General features: G+C 39.9%; 1 protein-coding gene across 2 annotated transcripts in view; it reads left to right on the forward strand.

Moving 5' to 3' along the window:
• Ace2 (angiotensin I converting enzyme (peptidyl-dipeptidase A) 2) overlaps window positions 1-23340 on the forward strand; it is a 49077-nt gene extending 25737 nt beyond the window's left edge. For both annotated transcript variants that reach the window (NM_001130513.1, NM_027286.4), the window contains 11 exons: window positions 2727-2896; window positions 4506-4732; window positions 7291-7435; window positions 8997-9095; window positions 10184-10306; window positions 10735-10907; window positions 12400-12458; window positions 15346-15446; window positions 17512-17628; window positions 20554-20748; window positions 22414-23340. In NM_001130513.1, the coding sequence (NP_001123985.1) occupies window positions 2727-2896; window positions 4506-4732; window positions 7291-7435; window positions 8997-9095; window positions 10184-10306; window positions 10735-10907; window positions 12400-12458; window positions 15346-15446; window positions 17512-17628; window positions 20554-20748; window positions 22414-22522 (1518 nt within the window). In that variant the 3' untranslated portion in view covers window positions 22523-23340. The remainder of the gene's footprint in view (window positions 1-2726; window positions 2897-4505; window positions 4733-7290; window positions 7436-8996; window positions 9096-10183; window positions 10307-10734; window positions 10908-12399; window positions 12459-15345; window positions 15447-17511; window positions 17629-20553; window positions 20749-22413) is intronic.
• Window positions 23341-24338: the final 998 nt, after the last annotated feature.

Genomic DNA, 24338 nt, shown 5'->3' on the forward strand with positions numbered 1-24338 from the left:
TTCTACTTCAAGATACGTTGACTATGCTTACCAGTCTGTGCTGTTTTGTTCATTCAACATAAGCAATACTATATTAAAGAACAATCTTGAGATGTATATGATATTGAAAGCTCCCATCCCTAATAACCAAAGCGATTTTGACCACAAAGAACAAAGGAAGAGATGTGACAGTTTCTGACTTCAAAACACACTAAAAGGAAGAAACACTAAAAATAGACACACAGACCATTGGAACAAAATAGAAAGCCTGGAAGCAAACCTACACATTCAAAGCCAACTGATTTTCAACAAAGATGCTAACATGTCAATATGGAAGGCGTTACATTAGAGCAAGGACAGCCTATTTAATAACTACTCAATGCTGGGAAAAATTAGGTGTCCTCATGTAGAAGAACCAAATAGGACCTTTGCCTCTTACCAGTTCCAATAATTAATTCAACATGGACAAAAGATGTAGCTATGAGACCTGAGACTATGAAACAGGGGAATCATTCCAGACATTGGAATGGATAAGGAATTTTTGGGCAAAACTTCCCAAATGCAGTAATCAAAAACTAAAATAGACAAACAGAATTTCATGAAAGTAAAAGACTTCTGCACAGCAGAGAAAACAACATACAGAACACAAGAAAATGTTTAAAATGTGCATATGCAATGAGAGTTAATGTCTAGAATGTATACGGAATACAGCAGCAAAACTCCATCTAAACTGATTAAAACATGAGCAATAGATATTGCTTGAAAGAAGCCACACAAATGGTTAGTTTTTCTATAAAATTTGTCAACACCACCAATGATCATGAAAATGGAAGTCAAAACAAAAATGCAAGACGACCTCAGTCCAGTTAAAATGGCTATTTAAAAAAAGACAAAAATCCCATTGAGTGCTGGTGAGGATTCGGAGAGAACCTTCCACACTAACTTGGGAATGCAACTTAGTACAGTCATGAGAGAAAACAGCCACTTCCTTGAGAAATTAAAAATGTAACGACCATATAATCCAGTAACCCCATTCCTGGGTGTGTATCCAAAGGAAATGAATTGAGTATGTTGAAGGGCTAACAATACTCCTACATTTATGGGAATGCTATTCATAATAGTCAAGAAATGGACACAAACTACATCTTTGTGTGGGGATGAGTAAAGAAAGCATGACACCTGCACATAGTGGGATGCTTTGCAGCCATAAAAGAATGAACTCCTGCTATTCATAACAGCATAGATGCAACTGGCGGGTGTTCTGTTAAGTGGAATAAGTCTGACATACAAAGACGAGTACCTATGATCTCACTCATGTGTGGGAGTGTATGAGCTGATCTCATGGAAGCTAGGAGGAGAAGGGAGGCTGCCTGAGGCTTAAGCATGCGAGAAGGGGACGAAGGAGGAAGACTAAGTTATCACTTAATGGGAAAATTTAGACATGCTACTGCACAGTACAGTGACTGCAGAGAGTGATGATATACTACGTTATTTTGATAACTCTGAAGAAAGAAATGAGAAAAGGGATATGCATATCCTCATTTGAATATCATACAATGTATATGTATATAAAAACACACATTATACCCCCAAGACATGTGCTATTTTTGTGATTTGTGTGTCAGTAAACTATGAGTTTAAATTAGAAGGCTACCATGCTATTTAGTAACAATAGTTTGACATTAAGCCTTTAAAAGTCAATAATATTGATAACAACGATAATGGTATTTACTCTCATATTAAATTTCTTACTGCTAGGGCTGACACAGGAGAAACACTAAACATGACTGATACTCAAGACCAGAATAATTCTTCTGGTACTAAAAATGATTTGTGGCACTATATAATAAATATCCAAGCTTGCTTTGTTTGATATGGGCTTCATTGTCTCAACAGGCTTGGTTGTCTCCTAAGACATTGTTATAAAGGTATTAGCTGGCAGCACATGCCTGACTATCTCAGTATAGTTTCAAAACATTTTGAAAGTTCAGTTGCTATGGAGAAGTTCAAATACTCTTTGGATTCTAGGCTACAACCAGGCTTTTTTATTCCAAAGGTCTATGCCTTCATGTTGACTATATTAGTTCATTTCTTCCACTAATCCTAACATGGAGTCTTGGCCCCTAAAGAAGTCCAATCAACAACTGCTGGCTTGAGTTGAGTAGTCTTCAGCAATTGGGTCACTATTTTCTTGTTTGTGTTTAGAATATAAAGAAAGATGATCAGGATGCTTAGAGGTGTCTGGCATATGTGAGGCCTTCGTATTGCCTTACATCACTGTAGGGAAAAGTCCATAGTACCAAAACCTGAAGCATAAGGACAAAAAATCCTACATATAATTCAGTCTGTCGTTAACATTTTATGCATCTTTTTCTTCATTAAGATCAATTAATACCATCTAAGTGATTTATATATTTTATTTTTCACTTATTATTTTATTATACCCATACAATTTCTTTGAATATAAGTTATGTGTCTACAAAATTTCCATTCTACAAACATTTCATTGGTTGATCATTTTGATGGCTTTTTCCTCTTTGATTATATAAAAATCGTTTTCAATGTAATTGTTTGACATAACTTTTGATAATCTCCTAGGTTAATTCTCTAGAGGCAGTGCTGTGGAGACAGATGAGCAACGTGCAAAAGCCTACTTCTCTGTTCAAAAGTTGTAAATGTATATTTCAGCAGGAAGAATTTCTATTATATATACGACAGGGATTCAATATTCTTTTTTTCTCCCCCAGGGCTGGGATGCAGAAAGGATATTTCAAGAGGCAGAGAAATTCTTTGTTTCTGTTGGCCTTCCTCATATGACTCAAGGATTCTGGGCAAACTCTATGCTGACTGAGCCAGCAGATGGCCGGAAAGTTGTCTGCCACCCCACAGCTTGGGATCTGGGACACGGAGACTTCAGGTAGTTGGGTTGTCACTTACAGTGCAGCTACTAAGTGAGAAACAGTGTATGAAGGGTTCATTATACTTCTTTGAGCATGTGATTTAAGGATCTATGTACTAAGACTGGAAGTCCAAGGGAGAACATTTCTTGCACCCAGGAAAAGAAGATGGTCCACAGTTCCCTCCCTGCACTTATAGAGAACATAGCTTACTTGAAAATTTTATGCTCATTAGAGTCTCGTGGTCACAGGGTTCATTGGACCCCCTGTTAGGAAAGGTTTGGTGCTGAGAACTATGACAGTTGACCATATGTCTCACACGCTGTCTCTCACTCTTGTGAGACAGGACAAATGAATAACAAATTGGAATTAAAAGGAGAAAATAGTACATTCTATAAGAGAGAATTGAGAGAGCAGAATAGACCGCTCCTGGACTAGGAGATAGGGTCAGACAGGTGCTTTGTGATTGGCTTAGGAATTGCACCTGAATTGCAAGAAGAGGTTAGGCAGACTCCTGGGAGCACAGCAGGTTGGAAGAACAGAAGTATCAGGACCTGGTGTGGGTGCTGACGCCGGCAAGTTTAGACTAGAACAACAATGACAAAAAATATGTGTAGGACAGTGTGAGTCTGCTATGTGGCAGAATGAGCATAGGCTTTGGAATCCAAGGTGTGTCACTGAATGATCAGGCAACCTTGAGCAAAGTAATCTTGGGTTCCAGTTTCCTTATTTATAAAGCAGAACTCTAATGCCCAGGTTGCAAGTTTGTGTCTTGGGTTTGCTCCCTGGCTTCAGCTGGTGATTTTATGTAAGGGGAGACCCTCTCAGACAAAGGCAAGTGAGGGAACAGCTCTGGACAGGCAAAGCAGATAAGAATGCAACCTGCGATAGAGATTTGGCTCCAGTCTGATCTCATGAACCACTCCAATGCCAGATTTAAATCAGGATTGGTCACACCTTGTGGCAAGGGGCTATTTATATCTATCCTGTATTAGTCACCCACTGGCTGTAGAATATATATATATATATATATATATATATATATATATATACCCTCCTTGCACTGGAGAGGTGGTTCAGTGGTTAAGAGCACCGGCTGCTCTTTGAGAGGACAAAAGAATGTTTATTTTAATCACACTTTTATTAGCTCATCTTTGGCCTAATACATTGAAATTAGTCCTGGCAGATCAGGAAACGCCTCGATTCTCTTGTCTGGGCATTTGCATCCATGTTCCCTTTCCATGCAAATTTGATGGTGTGACATTCTAAAGCCGACCACTGATGAGAGGTACTTTCAGTGTCTATGTGCAGCAGGGCCAGAGTATCTGCCCAGTTCAAGTCATTTCATGGTAGACATCATCTTAAGAATTTAGCTTTTCGTCTCTTGTCACTTACACACTACTCATCTCAGAATTATGTAGCATAGAGCTCTATGTATCATTTTCTGTTAGTGTAAGAGCACAAGAATGGAACTTAGTCCTTTATATTGAGTAAATGGTTCATAAGGGGCAAATAGTAAAACCTCAGTGATGAATAGATCTTCATGTCATCCGACCCCCACAAAACTCTACTCTAGCAATGAAAGGAAATTAAGTAAGATTCACTTTAATCTTGTCCGTTTTTATGCAGAATCAAGATGTGTACAAAGGTCACAATGGACAACTTCTTGACAGCCCATCACGAGATGGGACACATCCAATATGACATGGCATATGCCAGGCAACCTTTCCTGCTAAGAAACGGAGCCAATGAAGGGTTCCATGAAGCTGTTGGAGAAATCATGTCACTTTCTGCAGCTACCCCCAAGCATCTGAAATCCATTGGTCTTCTGCCATCCGATTTTCAAGAAGATAGCGGTAATTTTTCTTTTGGCTTGTTTGGGGGCTAATCTGATATAGGGAAATGTATTTAACAGCATCTTATAGGAAAATACTTGTTTTACTTTATGCTACTTGGGGGGAAAATGTTTATGGGACTTGCTACTGATATAAAGCTTCTCTTTTGTAAAGTGTGGATCCGAGCATGCAAACTGTGGTTTAAACAAGGAATTAAGTGAGATAACTGAGGAATGGCCTGCAAATGATCTACTAGAAGCTGGATGGGATTTGGGAAGATGATAACTAGCCCACAGAACTTAACTGGTTTGTTGAAGCCATGGAGCTGCTCAGTGTCTGGATTTTAAATAGTTGGCTGTCATTTTTAGGTTAAAAACAAAGGACTTCCCCAGAATGTTAGAGTAGGAACCTGGCATTCTGAAACTATTTTTACAGAGAAGGCATGTGAACAAAAGACCCATTCCATCCCTCAACACCAGTAGCTGAGGCAGCCCATCTCTTTTTTTTGGGGGGGGGGGCTTGAGGAAACACTACAACTTTTCAAGAGGCCCAGATTATCCAGTGAGGTTGTCATGGCTTTTGCTTCTTTCATGAATTTATCACCCCTCTTTTCACTATTTTTTTTTAGGTTCTGTAAATTTTTTTTTTTTTACTTTTCATAATATATGTATATATGCGTGTAGGCTGTGCACTCATTCCTAGCCTCCATCATTTTCTTTCTTATTCCTGTCCCCTATCTCTAAAACCATGCTTTCCAACAAATCTCCCTCCTATTTCATGTCTTTTTGTTTGTTTGTAGCCCACTGCATTTAATTAGCATTTGATCCAAGCCTTGGTTCTCCTGTAAGAAACACCTAGTCAGTGAAGTCAAGGTCAGGAGTTCCATCCTTGTGTGTACAATTCTTTGTCTTGGTCTCTGGCTTTTAGTGATCTGACAAAGGCCTGGTAGCAGGCCATCATTATGTCTGATATCTGGTTAGTCACTATTAACCAGATATAGTAGTTTATAAACCAGTAGTGGTGCTTTTTGATGAAGAAAGCAACATGGGAAAGGCAGTTTATGGTAACCATACTTCCTTCATAATTTTAAAATATAATTCGTTCATACTAATGAACAGATAATGATTTGTTTTATGTTTCTTTTTTTACATCTGCCTTGAGAATAGGCAAAGATGATGAGATCGGTATGTTTTTTATGATGTCACACAACGAAAGCATTAGCTTGAAACATTCCTTCTTTGCCTCTGGCCTTGATTTGTGAGTGATGTTAAACCAAACAGAATCCTCTGTAGCCGTGGATGTCCTGGAACTCACAACAGTCTTTCTACCACAGCCTCACAAGTTTTGGGATTTTAGGCATGAGTCAAAGTGCCTGCCTCTTTATTTTTCTAAACAAATTTACTGAGCACCTACCATGTGTTTGGCATTTTTCCTAGACACACAGAGTAGATAATAATCCCTGCATTCACATTTTAGCTTCTGTGATGTGCTGGAGGCAGCCCTACTTCCTCTTTAGGCTAAAGAACATACACAACTTGTAAAAACATTTAATGTTCTTAATAAGTACGGCTACAGAGTAAAACCCTGTCTTCAAACAACAATGCATACAAACTTCACCAGAGAAAAGAAGGGCAAGAGGAAGGGAAGGAGGAGAAAAATGAAGGATCAGTCCATTTGAAGTCCATTGTACTTTTGAGTATCCAGTGGATGGTATCCTATAGAGATGTCCATTTAGGGTGTTTGTGTGTGTGTCTTTAAATTTATTTTCAGCTAATATATGGAAATACAATGGGTGCATATGTTAATGGAGTAGCATGACACTATGAAACACGTGTAAATCATGTGCTGTTTCTATTACAGCAAATGCATCTACCTCTACAAGCACCATTTACCAGTAGTGAAACTTTGGAGGGTTCTTTCTTCTGGCTTCTTTTTCTTTTTTCTTTTCAGTGCTGGAGACAGGACTGAGGCTCTCATTCGCGTTAGGCTCTGTCACTGTCACTCTGTCACTGATAGACATCTCTCTGAAATGCACGAGACATTGTTGTCATTTACATAGCCAGTCTATTGTGTTAAAAAAAAATACCTCCCTGCCCTGGTTTACAAGGTTTCACCACATCTGTTTAATGTTTGCTTATTTACTAAGGACTCACAAAAGAGCATTACAGAGCAGACACTGGACTGGGTATACAGTCTTGAATAAGACATTAACAGACACTGGCTACATGCAGCTCTCAAGAATAAACAGTATGCTTGGGAAAGTAGATGAAATTGCCCTAATTAACTCTGATAAGGGGGTATTTAAAGAAGGCAGTTGAAACTAGTAAAAAGTAAGGATTAGTTAATTTGTGGATTTTACTTACTTGTTCTATTCCAGGGCTTTAGCCTGTTCCAAATCCATCATCCGAGAAGATAAACATACAACACACACAATGTCCACTGCCAATATTTCTCATGTAATTATCCTGCAGTAACTCCACCTTGAGGAGGAATAATAGTTTGTGATTAGGAAAGTTCTCTTACAAAACGTATGCTTCTGTTTCCATCTTAATATTTGTTCTTTTCCGTTTTACTTTCAGAAACAGAGATAAACTTCCTACTGAAACAGGCATTGACAATTGTTGGAACACTACCGTTTACTTACATGTTAGAGAAGTGGAGGTGGATGGTCTTTCGGGGTGAAATTCCCAAAGAGCAGTGGATGAAAAAGTGGTGGGAGATGAAGTAAGTCAACGAATTTGAAATCAGCAAAATGTTTCCTCATGGGTTTACTGTTTAATTAAAAGCATGTTGCTAAACCACACACACACACACACACACACACACACACACACACACACACACACACACACTGGTATTTCTATTTCATTGCCTGAGGGCAGGCTTTTTAGAGGTCTGAACTCAAATGCCAGGAGGGGCTAACACACTAATGTCATCCCTATCAGGGCCTCAATCAATGACAGATGGGCCGGTTGGTGGATAAATACCTTAGCTCCTCTGTATCCCTGAGTCACATCCACGGAGTCCCAGACTTCCGGGGAAAGGGCATCATTTCACATTACTTATTTACTGATATGCTTGATAACATGTCCTTTGGGAGGAGTCCTGCTTTCCTTTCTCAGCACTTTGATCATGTTTCCTGAAATCATTTCCTAGAATATTGTCTCAAAAGTCATTTTCCAAAAGGTAAGACAAGAAATGTGTAATTAATTAGCAGTGTTTCTAATGTTTGTGTATAAGCAAAGCTGTCCACAAAGAGCTAAAGTTGCCTACAAAAATCTCAACAATAAAGGACAAAACTATATTCCTTTTACCTAAAGTCCAAAACTAACGCCTATATGGCTTTTCTACCATTTTTTCTGACTGGGATAACCTTTGGATCCCTGCTAATTTATTTTAATTATTATGGAATCAGACCCTTAAAGTATCCCATCAATGTATGGATTGCTCATTTGGTCATTTATCAATCAGAAGTGAAGTTTCTGCTTAGTATTCTGGCACAGATCTATTACTAGACCTCTAAAGATGACTAAGACACAGTTGTATCCTCTCAGAGCTCATGTCTCAGTGGCAAGGGGGAGTTTACATGCAAAAAGCCACACATCACAGGGAAAGACATGGTAAAGAATTAAGGAAAACAGTGGAGATAATACACAAAAGTAGGAGGCCTCAGAGGTATAGGAAGGGGACAGTGTGGGGGGGGGGGTGGCAGGATATGATAATAAGGACTTGAAGATGATCAAAATATATTAGATACAGGTATGATGTCACAAGAACCATGATTTTATGTAACTAATAAATACTAATAAGTAAAGTGCAAGGGAATAAAGCATTACTAAAAGAAGACCTAGATGCTAAGGGATCTTAAGGGATTAACTGCCTTAGAAGGTGGGTGGCAGGCTTCACATCTTAATTAGCTTTGAAGAATAAGATTTCAATTTTACAAAATTCTGTCCAACAGGAGCACATAACATGTGATGTCTGAGAGGAATTTATAGGTTTTTCACAGCATATTTGTAACCATACAATGTGTTTTATGCACATTCTTAGTGTTTTAGAATATAGATATGTTCTAATGGTGTGTGTTGATTGAATTAAGGCAATGTGAGGAAAGCTCACAGCACACTTTGTTTTCTGGCTTTTACAATGATTCTATTTTATTTTAACTGACAATCAGTTTCAATATAAATACTATTGCCAGGTGAGACTGCTGTAGTTGAGCTCAGATCTGCCTTCTCTTGATGGTCCGTCCCTCACTAATGTAGACTTCCCTTTTCTTCCCAAGGCGGGAGATCGTTGGTGTGGTGGAGCCTCTGCCTCATGATGAAACATACTGTGACCCTGCATCTCTGTTCCATGTTTCTAATGATTACTCATTCATTCGGTAAATGACAGTTTTCTCCTCTCTGTTAGTAAATAGGGCTTAAAGGATAGCTGGGGCTAATGACAAAAACTTAAACAGTGCTAGATGAAGTGATAATTACAAGGCTTGTCTATCTCCTTCCTATCCCCAAGCTTAAGGTAGATTATCAGTTTCAATTCAATGTTTTATCAGGTTAAATAAACTTATACGAGGTCTTTTGCCTATTGTTAAGGATTGTCCTACTTTGCTTTGTATAGCTGTGATAGATACTATGATCAAAAGCAACTTGGAGAGGATATGGCTTTGTCTCTTCATTGAAGGAAGCCAAGACAGGAACTCAAGCAGGGTAGGAGGCAGGAACTGAAGCAGAGGCTGCTGAGGAACACTGCCTACTCTCTTGCTCTTCATGGCTGGCTTAGCTTATCTTCTTGTACCTCAAATGATCCACCTGCTCAGGGGGTAGTACCTTGTCCAGTGGTCTGGGCCCTCCCACACAAAACATTTAGCCAGAAAATACTCCACAGACTAGCTTAGAGGTCAATGTGAACAAAGCATTTTCTAAATTGAGGTTCCTTCTTCCTAGATGACTCCAGCTTATGGCAAGTTGACAACACACACACACACACACACACACACACACACACACACACACACACGAGTTTATTATGCACTTAAGGAGTGTTTTTATTATTCTTGTTTACTTTGTCTGAGACAGAGACATATTATATGTCCCAGGCTGGTCTCAAACTCCTGGATGCAGGCACGTGTGGACCTCACCTCCTGTATCTGTAAAAATGGGAATGTATTTACCTGGCATTAGGACCAGCTTGATACCACTTTATAGGAAGGAGCTATAAATAACTCTGGCACAGCAATCCAAATGTGACTAACCTGTGACACAGTAGCAAAACTGTTCTACGGCCAAATCTATGCAATGCAAAGAGTATGTGCGGCATCTGAAGAGTTCATGGCGGTTTTCTTCTAGAGAAAGATTTTTCACCTCTGGGATTATTTGGGCCAGGAATTTAATTATTTCCCTGGATCTGTGACTCTACTACAACAATAAAACATGAGCCTTCTTTTTGCTTGTTTCTTTGTTACTTGTACAGATATTACACAAGGACCATTTACCAATTCCAGTTTCAAGAAGCTCTTTGTCAAGCAGCTAAGTATAATGGTTCTCTGCACAAATGTGACATCTCAAATTCCACTGAAGCTGGGCAGAAGTTGCTGTAAGAAATGCCTCAATGTGCTGAACCTCTCTTAGCATCCCATATGACTAATTTCTATGCCTATGATTTGATTTAATTTATTTGCTTCCTCCGCCCCCACCCCCTCCCAAAATTGGAACTTCAGACTTTCTCCAATGAACCATGAAATGAATGTTCAATTTGGAATGAGACAAGAATCTAGGTCATGTGAAGCCTGGATGGGCCACCTCCTGTCTCTATGTGATAACTACAGGGCTCTCTTTTGAACAATTGGAAAGAAAGAGAGGTTGATAATATGCCTTATTTTAATAATCTGGCAGAAGAAAATTTAGTTAATTCCAACAGAAGAAGTATAAACAGTGTAGATGCAGAGGTATGCCCACCTGGCACCCTTCAAAATGACTCACACTTGGTTGGGTTTTGTTTATTTGTTTATTTGTTTCATATAGCAAGATGCTGAGTCTTGGAAATTCAGAGCCCTGGACCAAAGCCTTGGAAAATGTGGTAGGAGCAAGGAATATGGATGTAAAACCACTGCTCAATTACTTCCAACCGTTGTTTGACTGGCTGAAAGAGCAGAACAGAAATTCTTTTGTGGGGTGGAACACTGAATGGAGCCCATGTGAGTTCACTGACTGCACACACATTGTGCATTGTTCCTTGTTTGTTTCTCTTGGTGTCCTTTAGCCATAGCTTTGTGGGGGCTGTGGCGTAGCTCAATATGTGTTCCTCTTTCTTAGATGGTGTCACAAACTCTGTCACATGTTCTTACTTGTCTCACCTTCACAGTAAGAGTCTAGTACTCTCCTACTCCCTTTGAACCTGATTCTTTGCCCTAGATTGTTTCTGTTGCTGTGATAAAGATACCATGACCAAAAGCAACTTGGAGAGGAACCGGTTTCTTTAAGCTTATACATTACAGTTCATCATCAGGAACTCAAGGCAGTAATCTGGAGGCTGGAAGTGAAGAGGGGCCGTGGAGGGACACTCTAGCTGGCTTGCTCTCCAAGCTTTGCTCAGCTTGATTTTTCCCAGGACCCCCTGCCCAGGGGCACTTTTGCCCACAGTGTGCTGGGACTTCACACATCAATGATTAGTGAAGAAAATATTCCACAGGCCAATCAGATGGAGACATTTTTCAATTAAGGTTCATCTTCCCAGCTAACAAAATGTCAAGTTGACCAAAACAAAACAAAACAATAGCAACAACAACACCTAACTAAAGTACTCTTGTAAGACAAACACTGTCATCAGCTAGACCATGTGTTTCTGACAGTCACTTTAATAACTTTCCAACCTTGTTTCTTTTGCTGTCTTATTATCAATGTTAGAACTCCTCTCCCAGCTCCTCTTCCATGTCCACTGTTCACTGTCTCAGTAAAGTATTGATGGGATATTTTTTTATAAAGCAGTTATCAATATTTATATCTGGCCACCTGCACAGCCAAGTAACACAGTATGCTGCATCCTCTCTTAAGTGGCTTGTCTGTATCAGAGTTTCTACTCACCCATTTTTGGCATACACAATTCATCATCAAGCAGAACATTTCTTTATTGCCAACTAGTAGAATGTATCTATTTATTTTCATCCCTTGCAATTTCCCCTTGGAGTTGTACATGTTCCTCTCTTAACATAGGCCATAACTGTCCTTCGAAATCACCTCCTGGTTCTTCTGAGTTGAATCCCGTTTCCTGGATTCCATATCTTCTTTCCAGGTTTACTTCTTGTTCTATTGAAGAACAAGTTCCAGTTGGCTGTCTGAGTAAGTGATGATGGTGTGCAGAACCATGGCATCTCCAAATTGTTTTAACCACATCCTCAGTACCAATTTCCCATACTCTTCCCACCTGAGCTGCATCAGAATCCCAAGCTTTCTCTGGGATTCACTCCTTTGTGGCCTGTAATCTCATCTATGTACACATCAGGCAGTGACTTATGATTCTCTCAGAAAGCAGCTACCAGCTTCTCATCATTTCTCATTTTGTAAAAGCTGTGTCTGTGCCCTTTATAAAAATCCTATTGCCATTACCTTACTGCAGTCTTGACAAGGGACAAAAACATGTGTGGTCAGTCTGTCATCTAAACCCCCGGTCTGAACTTTCTCTTTAACCAGATGCCGACCAAAGCATTAAAGTGAGGATAAGCCTAAAATCAGCTCTTGGAGCTAATGCAGTGAGTATTGTTCTAAATGGTGATTCCATTTTTCCTCAGTTCATTCTCTTCCCTTGAAATCCCATTCTAGTGTGGTCTAAAGCAAAAAAGGACACATGGTTTGCTTAAAACTAAGCCCAGCTCTGGCCTTCAACTGACTCCTTCCTTTCTCCCATTTTCCATTTTTCCCTCCCTCCCTCCCTCCCTCCCTCCCTCCCTCCTTCCCTCCCTCCTTAACTTTTTTTTCCCTTTGTAATCCATCTCTTACGGGATAGGCAATGTCTACTGTTTACTTGTTACCTTGGGTGTGTTATGAAGATCTGTGCTGAAACATCTTTACTATAATTATCAAACTCCCACCTTCACAATTGACTCATCTCTATGACTTGTATTTAAGGACATGGTCATGGCTATATGATGAGGAGTTGTTTCTTTTCTTAGGTTTTTGGTTGATTTTGTTTTATTAACCATTTATGTACTTGTTTTATTAACTGTCTGGTTTATGGGGAAAAATTTCAAATCTGGAAGCTTGTTTTAAAAGTGCAGCATCTCAGGTCCCAGCCCTGGAACTGCTTAATCAGGATCCCCATTTTTGTCAGCCCTCCATGTGGTTTGCATACATTGGGATGACTGGGAAACTCCGAGTCTCAAGCTTGGCTCAACATTGGAACTGCATGGGAAGTCTTCAAAATATGAGTGTGTGGGCTACACTTCCAGAGACGCTGGCTTAATTGTTCTGGAGCGTGACACCAAGATTTAAGAGCTTTCTTTTTTGTTTGAGATAGGGTCTCACTGTGCAGTTAAGGCTGGCTATGTAGATGAGATTGGCCTTAACCTCCCAGAAAGCCTCCTGAGTGCTCAGATTAAAGGCCTGCACCACCATACCCAGCCTCATTAAGAGGTTTTTAACCTGGAGCTGGGGTGATGACTTGGCAGTTAAGTGCACTTGTGGCTTTAGCAGAGGACCCAGGTTCGCTGTACTGCCATGGTGGCTCGCAACTATTCCTAAGCCCAGTTCTATGGGTTCTTGTACCCTATTTTGATCTCCACGGGCACCAGGCATGTGCATGGTACCAGCAATAGACTCCTACACAAAAATAAGGGTATTTTTAAAATATAAGGAGTTTTAAATTTTCCCCAGAGATTCTAAGTACAGGCATGTTTGAGAACCGTTGACTTAAAGATACACTTTTGAATAACAAAATATTTAATAGAAAATCTTATTATTTATAGATTTATAAACATCTATCTCACTTGATCCAGCCCTGGGAAGTACAAGTTTTTAAGAGAGACAATTTTCTTAGTATGTAGTAATAATTATACAAAGTGGGTTTCATTGGGAGATTTTCACACATTTACATAATTTACTTTGATGGTAATGTATGCCTTCATTTATTGTCTTTCTCAGCCCACCTTCACTTTTCCCCTTCCTCTTCCCAAGTAGTCTCCTTTTCAATAGCAGCTTTGATTAGGAAAGAGGAGAGGGCATGTTGTCTCAGGTAGATGGGATGAACAGCTTGGGTGTGTCCTAGAAACCTGGGACAATCAGATAAAGCAGTCCAATGTTCTACAGAAAACTGACGTGTCAAGGTATAGACTCGATGATTCAGTTTCTACCTCCCCATTTCCTGAAAAGTTAAATATTTCCCAAGACTTGAAAAATTTTGCTATATTTTTATAGATACCTAAGACACCAATGTACATAACACAAGCATTAAAAATGAAAACACAGGAAAGCAACTTTACCCTTTATTGAAAATTGATTCTTTTCTCATAGAATACATTCTGATTACAGTTTCTTCTCCCAGCTCCTCCCCAGCTCCTCTCCACTGGGATTCACTCCCTTTCTGTCTCTCAGAAAAGAACAGGCTTTCAGACAGCAATTGGAGAAGCACAAGTCCATTGTTTCTCAACCCTGAGTGCAAATTCCCACTTTTTAATGTGCATTGAAAGCTCAAAAGAATATTTATTTTGATCACACTTTTATTAGTTCATCTTTGGCCTAATACATTGAAATTAGTCCTGGCAGATCAGGAAATGTCTCGATTCTCTTGTCTGGGCATTTGCATCCATGTTCCCTTTCCATGCAAATTTGATGGTGTGACATTCTAAAGCCGATCACTGATGAGAGGTACTTTCAGTGTCTATGTGCAGCAGGGCCAGAGTATTTGCCCAGTTCAAGTCATTTCATGGTAGACATCATAAGAATTTAGCTTTTCAATGTTTAAAATATGGAAGTCCTAGCCAGAGAATTACTAGGGACAACAGTTATATACAACTATCACTATTAAAAAACCCATACTTCACATATGGGTAAACCCAAGCTTAAGTGAAAACAATTCTTTCCTAAGATTCTGTGTTGCTTTTTCTCTGAAAGGGACCGGAGAAAGGAAACTCCTTTGTCATTTATTGATCTCTACTGCCACCCACTGGAAGAAAGGGCGAATGCTACCTTTAACCCTCTCTGGCAATAGAATATGCATGGTTCAAATACCCGAGACTTCCCAATAAAACAGTAAAAGCTAGAGTTGCCTACAAAATACATACAGTCCACACAAACCACACAACTTTGGGCTGTCTCCTATCTATAAACCTATCCTCAGGGCTCTTATTTCAAGTCATATCAAACCAAAGTGAAAGGACCGATGGGCCCCTGAAACAGGAATGGTTGCATTAGCACCTCCCGGGGTAGTAGATATGTAAATTCTTGGTTCTCATCCTAGATTTTCGAAATCGGAAACTCTTCATGTAATAGTCAGTTAAATCCATTCCAACCACCAAATGCGGATGCATGCTCACATTGGAGGGCAAAGACTTGATGGCCAAAACCCTTGGAATAGTGAGGAGGACTCTCCCATTTCCCTCTGCCCCCGCCCCATTGAATGGTGTCTTTCTTCTGAATTTGCAGTATGAATGGACCAACAACGAAATGTTCCTGTTCCGATCATCTGTTGCATATGCCATGAGAAAGTATTTTTCAATAATCAAAAACCAGACAGTTCCTTTTCTGTGAGTTGATTTGCTAGATTTTATTATTATTATTATTATTATTATTATTATTATTATTATTATTATTTGCTTTACATCCCATTATCAGTTCCCTCTCCTTCAAGTATCCCCTCACCCAAATCCTCCCCTATTTCCCCTCCCCTTCTCCTTTGAGAAGGAGGAGCACCCCTGGGTATTGCCCTGCCCCTGGCTCATCCAGTCATTGCAGGACTAGGCAATTTGCTAGATTCTGTACATAATAACTCCCTGCTCCACTACTCTAGAGCTTAAACTTTCTTCACATCAAATCAAGGAGAATATCCAAATATACTTTAGTTTCTGTATTTTTGAATGGAGATTTCACATATGTATATGCTGCGTTTTGAAGTTCTCTCATACGATTCCCACTGAATTCTTTCTTCTACTCTTACTCTTGTACCTCTTTTTCTATTGTTACCTTGTTTATTTGGAGTCTACTGATCTTAACTAGGGTTGCTGGCATAAGCATAGTCCAGAATTTTATTTGGCAACCAGGAATTTGGGTTCCTTTTCTTTTAAGATGCTTATGGTTTATCTTGTAGATGCTATGAACGTTGTTATTAAACATCTCTCTCTGTCTCTGTCCACTCTCATCTCTCTCATCTCACTCTTAGAAGTAAAGTAGAAAAAAAAAGAAAATTCTTTTCTTCTTGGAGCTTATATCAGGAGAGAGAGAGAGAGAGAGAGAGAGAGAGAGAGAGAGAGAGAGAGAGAGCTATGGAGGAAAACACACAATAGGACAGGGAGAGGTAAGAGGCTGGGGGAATGTTCAACTTTAAGTGAGTTAGCGATTAGAAAGGACACCACTAACATTAAGAAGTAGGGAGAGAAGCAGAAAAGCCAACAGTGCAGACAATGGGAGAAATTGTTCAGCAAGGGAAACAACAGGCACAAAGTCTAACGAAGTAAGAGCCATTGCATGGCAATGGAACAGCAAGGCCATTGTGGATGGGGAAGCATCTACTAGAGGGCAAATAGGTGATATGATCAGGGCAGTTTTAGGGCAAAAATGAGCACAGAAAGTTCATTGGGGCCTCAAGGCCATTGCATAGACTTTGGTTTTTGGGGTGGTCAAGTAGTTATTCAAAGACCATAGATCTCCACATGGTCTGCCTTGTTTTTTGCTAGGATCACTCCGGGAGCTGTGTGAGCATTGCTTTGTCACACTGTATAGTGAGCCCTACTTTTACCTTCATCAATAGATGCTATACAACACTTGCTGGATAGAGCCAAGCCAGAGAATGTTAACATTCTGTCTCTGACACTGAAGCATCACTGTCTACCATGTTGCTTCTCATACTTATAGGTCACCAATTACTTGTCTTGATTCTCTGTGTGTCTCCGTCTCTCTCTGTCTCTGTCTCTGCCTCTCTCTCTCTCTCTCTCTCTCTCCCTCTTGAGACAGGGTTTCTCTGTGTATTGCTGGTTATTCTGTGGACCAGGCTGGCCTTGAACTCATAGAGATCTGTCTGCCTCTGCCTCCTGAGTACTGAGATTAAAGCATGCACCACCACTGCCTCTATAGAATTCTTGATTCCCTTGGTGTTTTAGGTTGACATTAAAAAGAATTGAACAGATGTAGGTTTTGTGTGATAGTCAGGAAAAACAGTATCGAAGGTGGTCTTACAACCCTGCCTCTTTCTCTGTTTTCAAGACCCGGTTTCTCTGTGTAACAGCCCTGGATGTCCTGGAGCTTGATTTGTAGACTACGCTGGTCTCAAACTCAAATATCTGCTTGCCTTTGCCTCCCAAGTGCTGGGATTAGAAGCATGCATTACCATGCTTAGAATGTGGGGTATTACAACTTTTATGCTACTGATTTCATGTGCTTTGGATAGTGTCAAGATTCTTGGTCAATTCTATCTTTCTACTGTTTGCCCTGTTCTGTGTCTCCTCATCCAGGAGCCATGTTCTAATCTCCATTCCACTGGCAGGGGGAGGACTTTCTTTTTTCTTTCTTTCTTTCTTTCTTTCTTTCTTTCTTTCTTTCTTTCTTTCTTTCATTAGGAAAGAAGAAATATATGTTTCTTTTTGCCCCCCCCCACAGAGAGGAAGATGTACGAGTGAGTGATTTGAAACCAAGAGTCTCCTTCTACTTCTTTGTCACCTCACCCCAAAATGTGTCTGATGTCATTCCTAGAAGTGAAGTTGAAGATGCCATCAGGTGACATTCTACTTTCAAACAAACTATGTAAAGATGGAGTTAGCTAATGCGCCAATAGCTTACATTTCGTGTAATATTGTGTGCTGGACATCATTTAAAATCATTTATGCCTTTTACCTCATCTCAAAACATGGGTTGTTCTTGTGGCTGTGGTGGTGGTGTCTGTGGTCTATGTATGGATTTGTGTGTGGGTGTGTACATGTGACATGGTTACACATGTAGAAGCCAACGGTTGACATAGCTGTCTTTTCTGACCCATCACCACCTTGCTTTTAGAGACATGATGTCTCACTAAACCCAATGTTAATCAATTTAGGTGGGCTGGCAAATGAACTTCAGGGATCTGCCCATCTCCCCCAATTCCTAGCATCGGAGTAGACACATGCTGGGTACTACCACACCCAGCTCTTTTATATGTGTACTGGGCATCAGAACTCAAGTCCTTGTGCTTGTACAGCAGGCATTTTGCTGGTGGAACCATCTCTTTAACCACACAAACTTGGGTTCTTGATCCTATTATAATCCAACAGCAAGAGACTGGTTTTGATTGGGGACTGGCCAGGAGAAGGTCTTGATTTGAAAGCAAGCAAGCAAGCATAAGCAGTGCTGAGAAGCTCCTCTAGAAACTGTGGACAGGAGACAGAGACCTGGGGAAATGTGACCAGGTTCCAAGTTATCAAACAAGCTATCATTGTCAGGAACTAGAGTTTCTGCTAGGCAGTCCCATCTGACAACTCTAGGATACGGTAGAGTGTGTACCCGAATTGTCTCAGCAGAGGACTGCAGGAGCTCAGATCTTTAACACTTCTCCCTAGTCACTGGCCAGGAACTCTTTCTGGTGATATTCATTCCCTAGTCTCTCTAGCCTGACAATGGTCTCAGGTAAAAGGGAAGTCATTTTGGCTAAAGGAAGTTTGGCTATCATGCTTGGAAAGTGAAGACAAGAAATGGGCACACACTGCCACCATTTGTACAGGGACATTATGACATTATGAAAGAGTTATTGAATTGCCCAAAGCAGGAATCAAGGAAGGTAAACATTAGGTTCTTTTCACACCAAGATAAGAATTTACCATGGAGCAGTGATCACTCGTAAGAAATCACTTGTCCAGACTGCCTCAGTTGTTTTAAACAAGATAGCAGGAATGGAGGACAGACGGTTCTTTTTCTTATTAAAATAAAAGAAAGAGAGAGAGGAAGGGAGGGAGGGAGGGAGGGAGGGAGGGAGGTAAGTAGGTAGGAAGGAAGGTCACAAGCAAGCAAAATGCTTACTAAGTTTCCTGTCCCTGACACCTCACTAGGTGGCACTATTGAGCTATGCCAGGAATTCTATTTACCCTTCAGACCAGATCTCAGACCTGCTGAATAGGGTGTGCCTAGAAAATTTGGCCTGATTGAGGTGTGTGAATCATGCCCAAAGATTCACTCTCCTCCTCCAAAACGGCTAGTATCAGCCTCAGACAAAATGCTGCCTGAGATTGTCATGAAAGCACCTTCTCTGCCTGGATTCCGAGATAGAAGCTACAGGAAATCTCAAACTTTCTTTTCTAGAAATGACTCTTAAAAATGACTTGATTAACTCTTGAGGTTGCCAGGGCTTATGGCTACCTCTGTGTTGGCTGCTTGTCCTCTCTGATGGAACCTGACCTTGTCACCTGAGCTATACCAATGGATGAGAAGCTGTGGGCTAGACATTTTACTCTATGAACCAAAATGTTTCTCCATTATACTGTTTTTGTTGTCAACAATCTCCATCCTTTCTACTCCGTCAACTTCAGCTACTTATAATTTCAGTGCTTGAGAAATGCAGAGGTCTCATTTCCACGCCCCACTGTGACGCTGCTTCCAAATGTCAACTTCTTCAGCGACTTGGGTGTAGGATATGATTCATTTATAAAAGAGGGATTTTCAAGTATGCTTTTCTGTTTTTTGATGCAATGTCATTTTAATAAAATAATTGATTGTTTGAGATTATTTTGAGACAAAGCTTCTCTATGTAGCCTCGGATGTCCTGGAACTCATTCTGTAGACAAGGAAGGTCTCAAACTCACAGAGATCCATCTGTCTCTGCCTCCCCAGTATTAGGATTAAAGGCATGTGCCACTACTGCTTGGTTGTCAGTACTTATTTTAGATGTAGGCTGAAGACTGAGAAATTCTTGCCGAATATGCTAACTTTACTTTTGAAATGTAGAATCTATACATGATAAATACTAAGCTATCTGTTCATTCTAAAATCTTCTTTTTATAATGAAACCTATGAATTTGTGTGATAACTTTATTCTCTTAACGTTTTAGTGTGTGAGCCTATGTGTTTATATGTGAACTGCATGTGTGCAGCACCTGTGGAGTCAAGAAGAGGGCTTTCAATCCCTTGGGGCTGAAGTTATAGGCACTTTTGTGAGCTGCCCAAAGTGGGTTCTGGGGACCAAACTCAGGTCCTCTGGAAGAGTGATACAAAACCTCTTAACCACTGAGCCATCTCTCTAGGACACTTCTCTCCCCCACCCCTCTTTATAAATTTCTAACTTAAACTTCAAATAAGGTTGTTGATAGACCTAATTCAGGTTACCAGGTATGAAAGACATGTAGTTGTCAAAAGTTTGTATCTCTCTATTGGCCCTATCTTCTTCAATTTTATCTTTATTTTAGGTGTGTATTTTTGTGGCTTTAAAAAAGACTGCCTTGCTATGTTCCCCTGATGATACTGGATCGTGCTTTGCAGAGTTGATTGACTCAAATTTGTCTAATCCTCATACTAAAGCACGGCTTCCCAGGCATGTGCCACTGCACAAAGTTTTAGTTGTACATTCTAATGACAAAGCATATTAAATCCCTTTGGGAACCCTGATATAAGGAGAAAATAATGGTGCAGAATTTTATTTGGTCTAAGCATCCCATTTACTGCATTCTCTTTTGCAAATAGGATGTCTCGGGGCCGCATCAATGATGTCTTTGGCCTGAATGATAACAGCCTGGAGTTTCTGGGGATTCACCCAACACTTGAGCCACCTTACCAGCCTCCTGTCACCATATGGCTGATTATTTTTGGTGTTGTGATGGCACTGGTAGTGGTTGGCATCATCATCCTGATTGTCACTGGGATCAAAGGTCGAAAGAAGTGAGTATCCTTTCCTAGATTTATCTGTCTTTTTAGAATGCATGAATTGGAAATTTTGCAACAAATAACACTGTATCCACACAGGATAATTACTTACTTGGACATTTATCTCCCTAAATATTCTGATATATCCCATAGAATCTTGTCAGATGCTAGCAGTACCTTACCTTACTAGCAAGCTCACATATTATAGATGTCTAGCCTGAGGTTTATTGGGATGCTGTAGTCAAGTGCATCCTATCCACAGTGGCATAGCCAGACTGCAAACTCAGTAAGGCATTGTTCTCACTCATGACTCTTGCTTCATCCACAGAGACTGACATGGAGCACAAAGTGTAATGTCATCTAAGAATGAGGTGCTTCAAACTACTACTCTTTAGTTACTTTCATTCCTCCTTGGGAAACTCAAATTTATCATTTGAGTTCATGGGCAGGCACCCTTTAATTTGTTCTAGAGCTGAGTTGATTGAGGGCTTTAATCACCAGGGACTGACTTCTAGCTCCTGTCTTGAGAAAGTATTAACTCTTGTTGGTCTGTTCAAATAACTTAGTATTTTGTATCACTCTGACAACATTATCTGCATGTTTTCAGTTGTTTAAACATACTCTCAGTTGAATCTTTACACAAATTAGTTTATTTTATTTAATTTTCTTTACTATAGAGATCTCTCGATTCTACCAAATAACTTCATTTGAAAAAGCAAGGCTGTGGAGATGGGTAAAATCACCTGCCCCACAAGCATGAGGACCTGACTTTGAATCCCCAGAGCCCATATATAAAGCAGATACAGGAGGCAAGCATCTATAATCCCAGCACTCCTCCAGGGAGATGGAAGGCAGAGGCAGGAAAGTCCCCAGAAGTCTGTAGGCCACTCAGCCTGGTGTACACAGCAGAGGCAACAGACCCCATCTCAATCACAATGGGTGTTGAGAATCAACACTGGATATTGCTGTCTGATCCCCACGTGTGCAATGTAGCATACACACTTACACACATGCACATGTGTACGCATACACAGATGTGCACAAAGCACTTTCTAGGTAGTGCAGTCAACATGGTTACAATGTTCAAAAATACAAGGGGGTCATAGAGTTCCGTTACCATTCTTTGTTTCTGAGTTTCCTTTTAACCAAAGTTATCAGTTTTTAGTAAAATGAACTATGCACTACATATTCTTATTTACCAACTAGTATGTTTTAGAGGTATTTCCAGATTTTTCAAAAAATTCCCAAGCAATATATTTTAGAGATTCTTTCAGATTGGCTATGTAAAGCACTTCCATTTGCCTGGTAATGTAGTTGCCCACTTTGTAGCAAATGGGTACTCCCATGGTTACCAAATGTTTGTGTCTATTTAAAAAATACAACAATTTCAAATAGGCAATTTCCTGTGCATGCTAAAGTAGGTGCAAGATATGTCCCAGCAGGTAAAAGGCTAGGTTAAAATCATCATGAATTCTAATTTTAATTAATACTTCTGAACTGTTCTCATAGGGGCAGAATTAATGTACAAACAGCACCAGCTTATGAAAGCTCTCCTTTTCTCCAACTCAGCATCCTTAGCACAGGGTGCCATCAGACTTTTTGACAGTTATCCTTTGGGTCAGTGTAAGTAAGTGTCTTTCTACCATCACTTTAATAAGGAGACTTTGTTTTATTTGACAGGAAAAATGAAACAAAAAGAGAAGAGAACCCTTATGACTCGATGGACATTGGAAAAGGAGAAAGCAATGCAGGATTCCAAAACAGTGATGATGCTCAGACTTCCTTTTAGCAAAGCACTTGTCATCTTCCTGTATGTAAATGCTAACTTCATAGTACACAAAATATGAGAGTATACACATGTCATTAGCTATCAAAACTATGATCTGTTCAGTAAACGTTGTCCAAAGAGCATCAGACTTGAGTGGACATCTTCACTGACATTGCTTTCAGTATTTATTTCTGCCTAAGGATTTGACATCTCTTCTGTTTATTAATAGAGATGTTTATCTTAGCATAAAAGAGGGAAATGTGCCTTTGGCCTCACAGTCTATCCAGGGTGATATGGTTGGGTAACTGGAGTTAGAAGATGAGATGATGTCTCTTGGGGGCAAGTGTTGGCTTCGGTGTGGCATCTGGGCTGTGAACTGGTGGGACTGTTGAGGTTGAGAATGGTGCTCGCTGGTCACTTGAATCCAAGTGTGACGTCATGCTCTGTGGCTTCTGCCTTCACACTTCTCACTTCAAGTACTGTAGGAATTTGTTCACAGTAATACTTGAAATGGACTGTCCCTTCTTTGGAGGTGCAGTTCAACGGAGAAAGAAGCCAGACATCAGGTAGAGACCATGACCTTTTCTCTTCCAAACTTGATCAACATCTCTCTAACAAGACACAGCTAGCACAGGAAACTCCACGAACCCAGAGCATGCCTGTCAGAAACTACTTCCATTATTCTCCCATTGTGGAGTAAGGGAAAATTCCAGATGAATGCTCGATCTGTGAGATGGGTGCCCAGTCTCTGAAATTGTTTGTATTTTCTCACAGGGTCTGAGCAATGGTGAACACAAAGCCGACCTCAATAAATACTTATTAGATTTAGACACTCCTCTGATCTTATGTGTGCTTATGTGTCTGTTATTTCTGGCTCTCATTGTATGGACAAAGTTGTCATCTTGGACTGAGAAATTATAAAATCAGTCCAAATGATTGGTGCTCAGATTGTATACACTGACGTTAGGAACCAGAAACCTATCATTATCAATTATAAATCTTATCATTATCAATTATATATATATATATGTATATATATATATATCCCAAGGATTGATTAAAACTATATTAAATTAACATGTTAGACATGCTATGTTGGAGACTCCAATATAATAGTGTAATGTTAGAGTGACTTTGTACTTAATAAATTTGATATGTTCATGGTAATGTTGGATCACAAATCCATCAAAATCATTTGAGGCTATTTAGTATCTTTGCATTTGTATAATACACAGATTAGCAAACAGAGAGTGCCTTTTTTCATGAGAGCCATATTTCTCCAATCAAGCTTCTATATTATCATCTGTCTTAATATCTTGCTTCTGGGGAAGCCAAGAATTGCTTTTCTCCCAAATTTACGTTTACATTTCATTGATACCCTTTTAGCTTGTGTATGTCATTTCTTCTCTAATACAAGATCTTCTACAAGCTACTATTTAAACTGCCCTTATAGGCGGATCTCTGTGAGGTTGAGGCCAGCCTGGACTACAGAGTTCCAGGACAGCCATGGCTACACAGCTGAACCCTGTCTCAAAATATGAAAAAATAAATAAAAATATTGATAGATTAAAAAATATCCCATGTAACTGGTATATTCACTTTATAAAACCCTCAGTCTGTTTCTTAGTTCAACACTGCAAAAATAACCTTCCTAAGAACCAATTCTATCCTCTAATATCTTCAAAAAAAGCCTCTCCATCCATGGTAAAGAACCCATGGTCACATGACACAGTCTCCAACTATAACATGGAAATGAGAAAAACTGCTTTTGCTCCAATTTAATTTTTCCCAGGTCAGTCCTCATTTTGCCCACCAAGTGAAGGTTGTGGTCTTTCTC

The sequence above is a fragment of the Mus musculus genome, chromosome X (assembly GCF_000001635.26).
Source record: "Mus musculus strain C57BL/6J chromosome X, GRCm38.p6 C57BL/6J".
Lineage (NCBI taxonomy): Eukaryota > Metazoa > Chordata > Mammalia > Rodentia > Muridae > Mus > Mus musculus.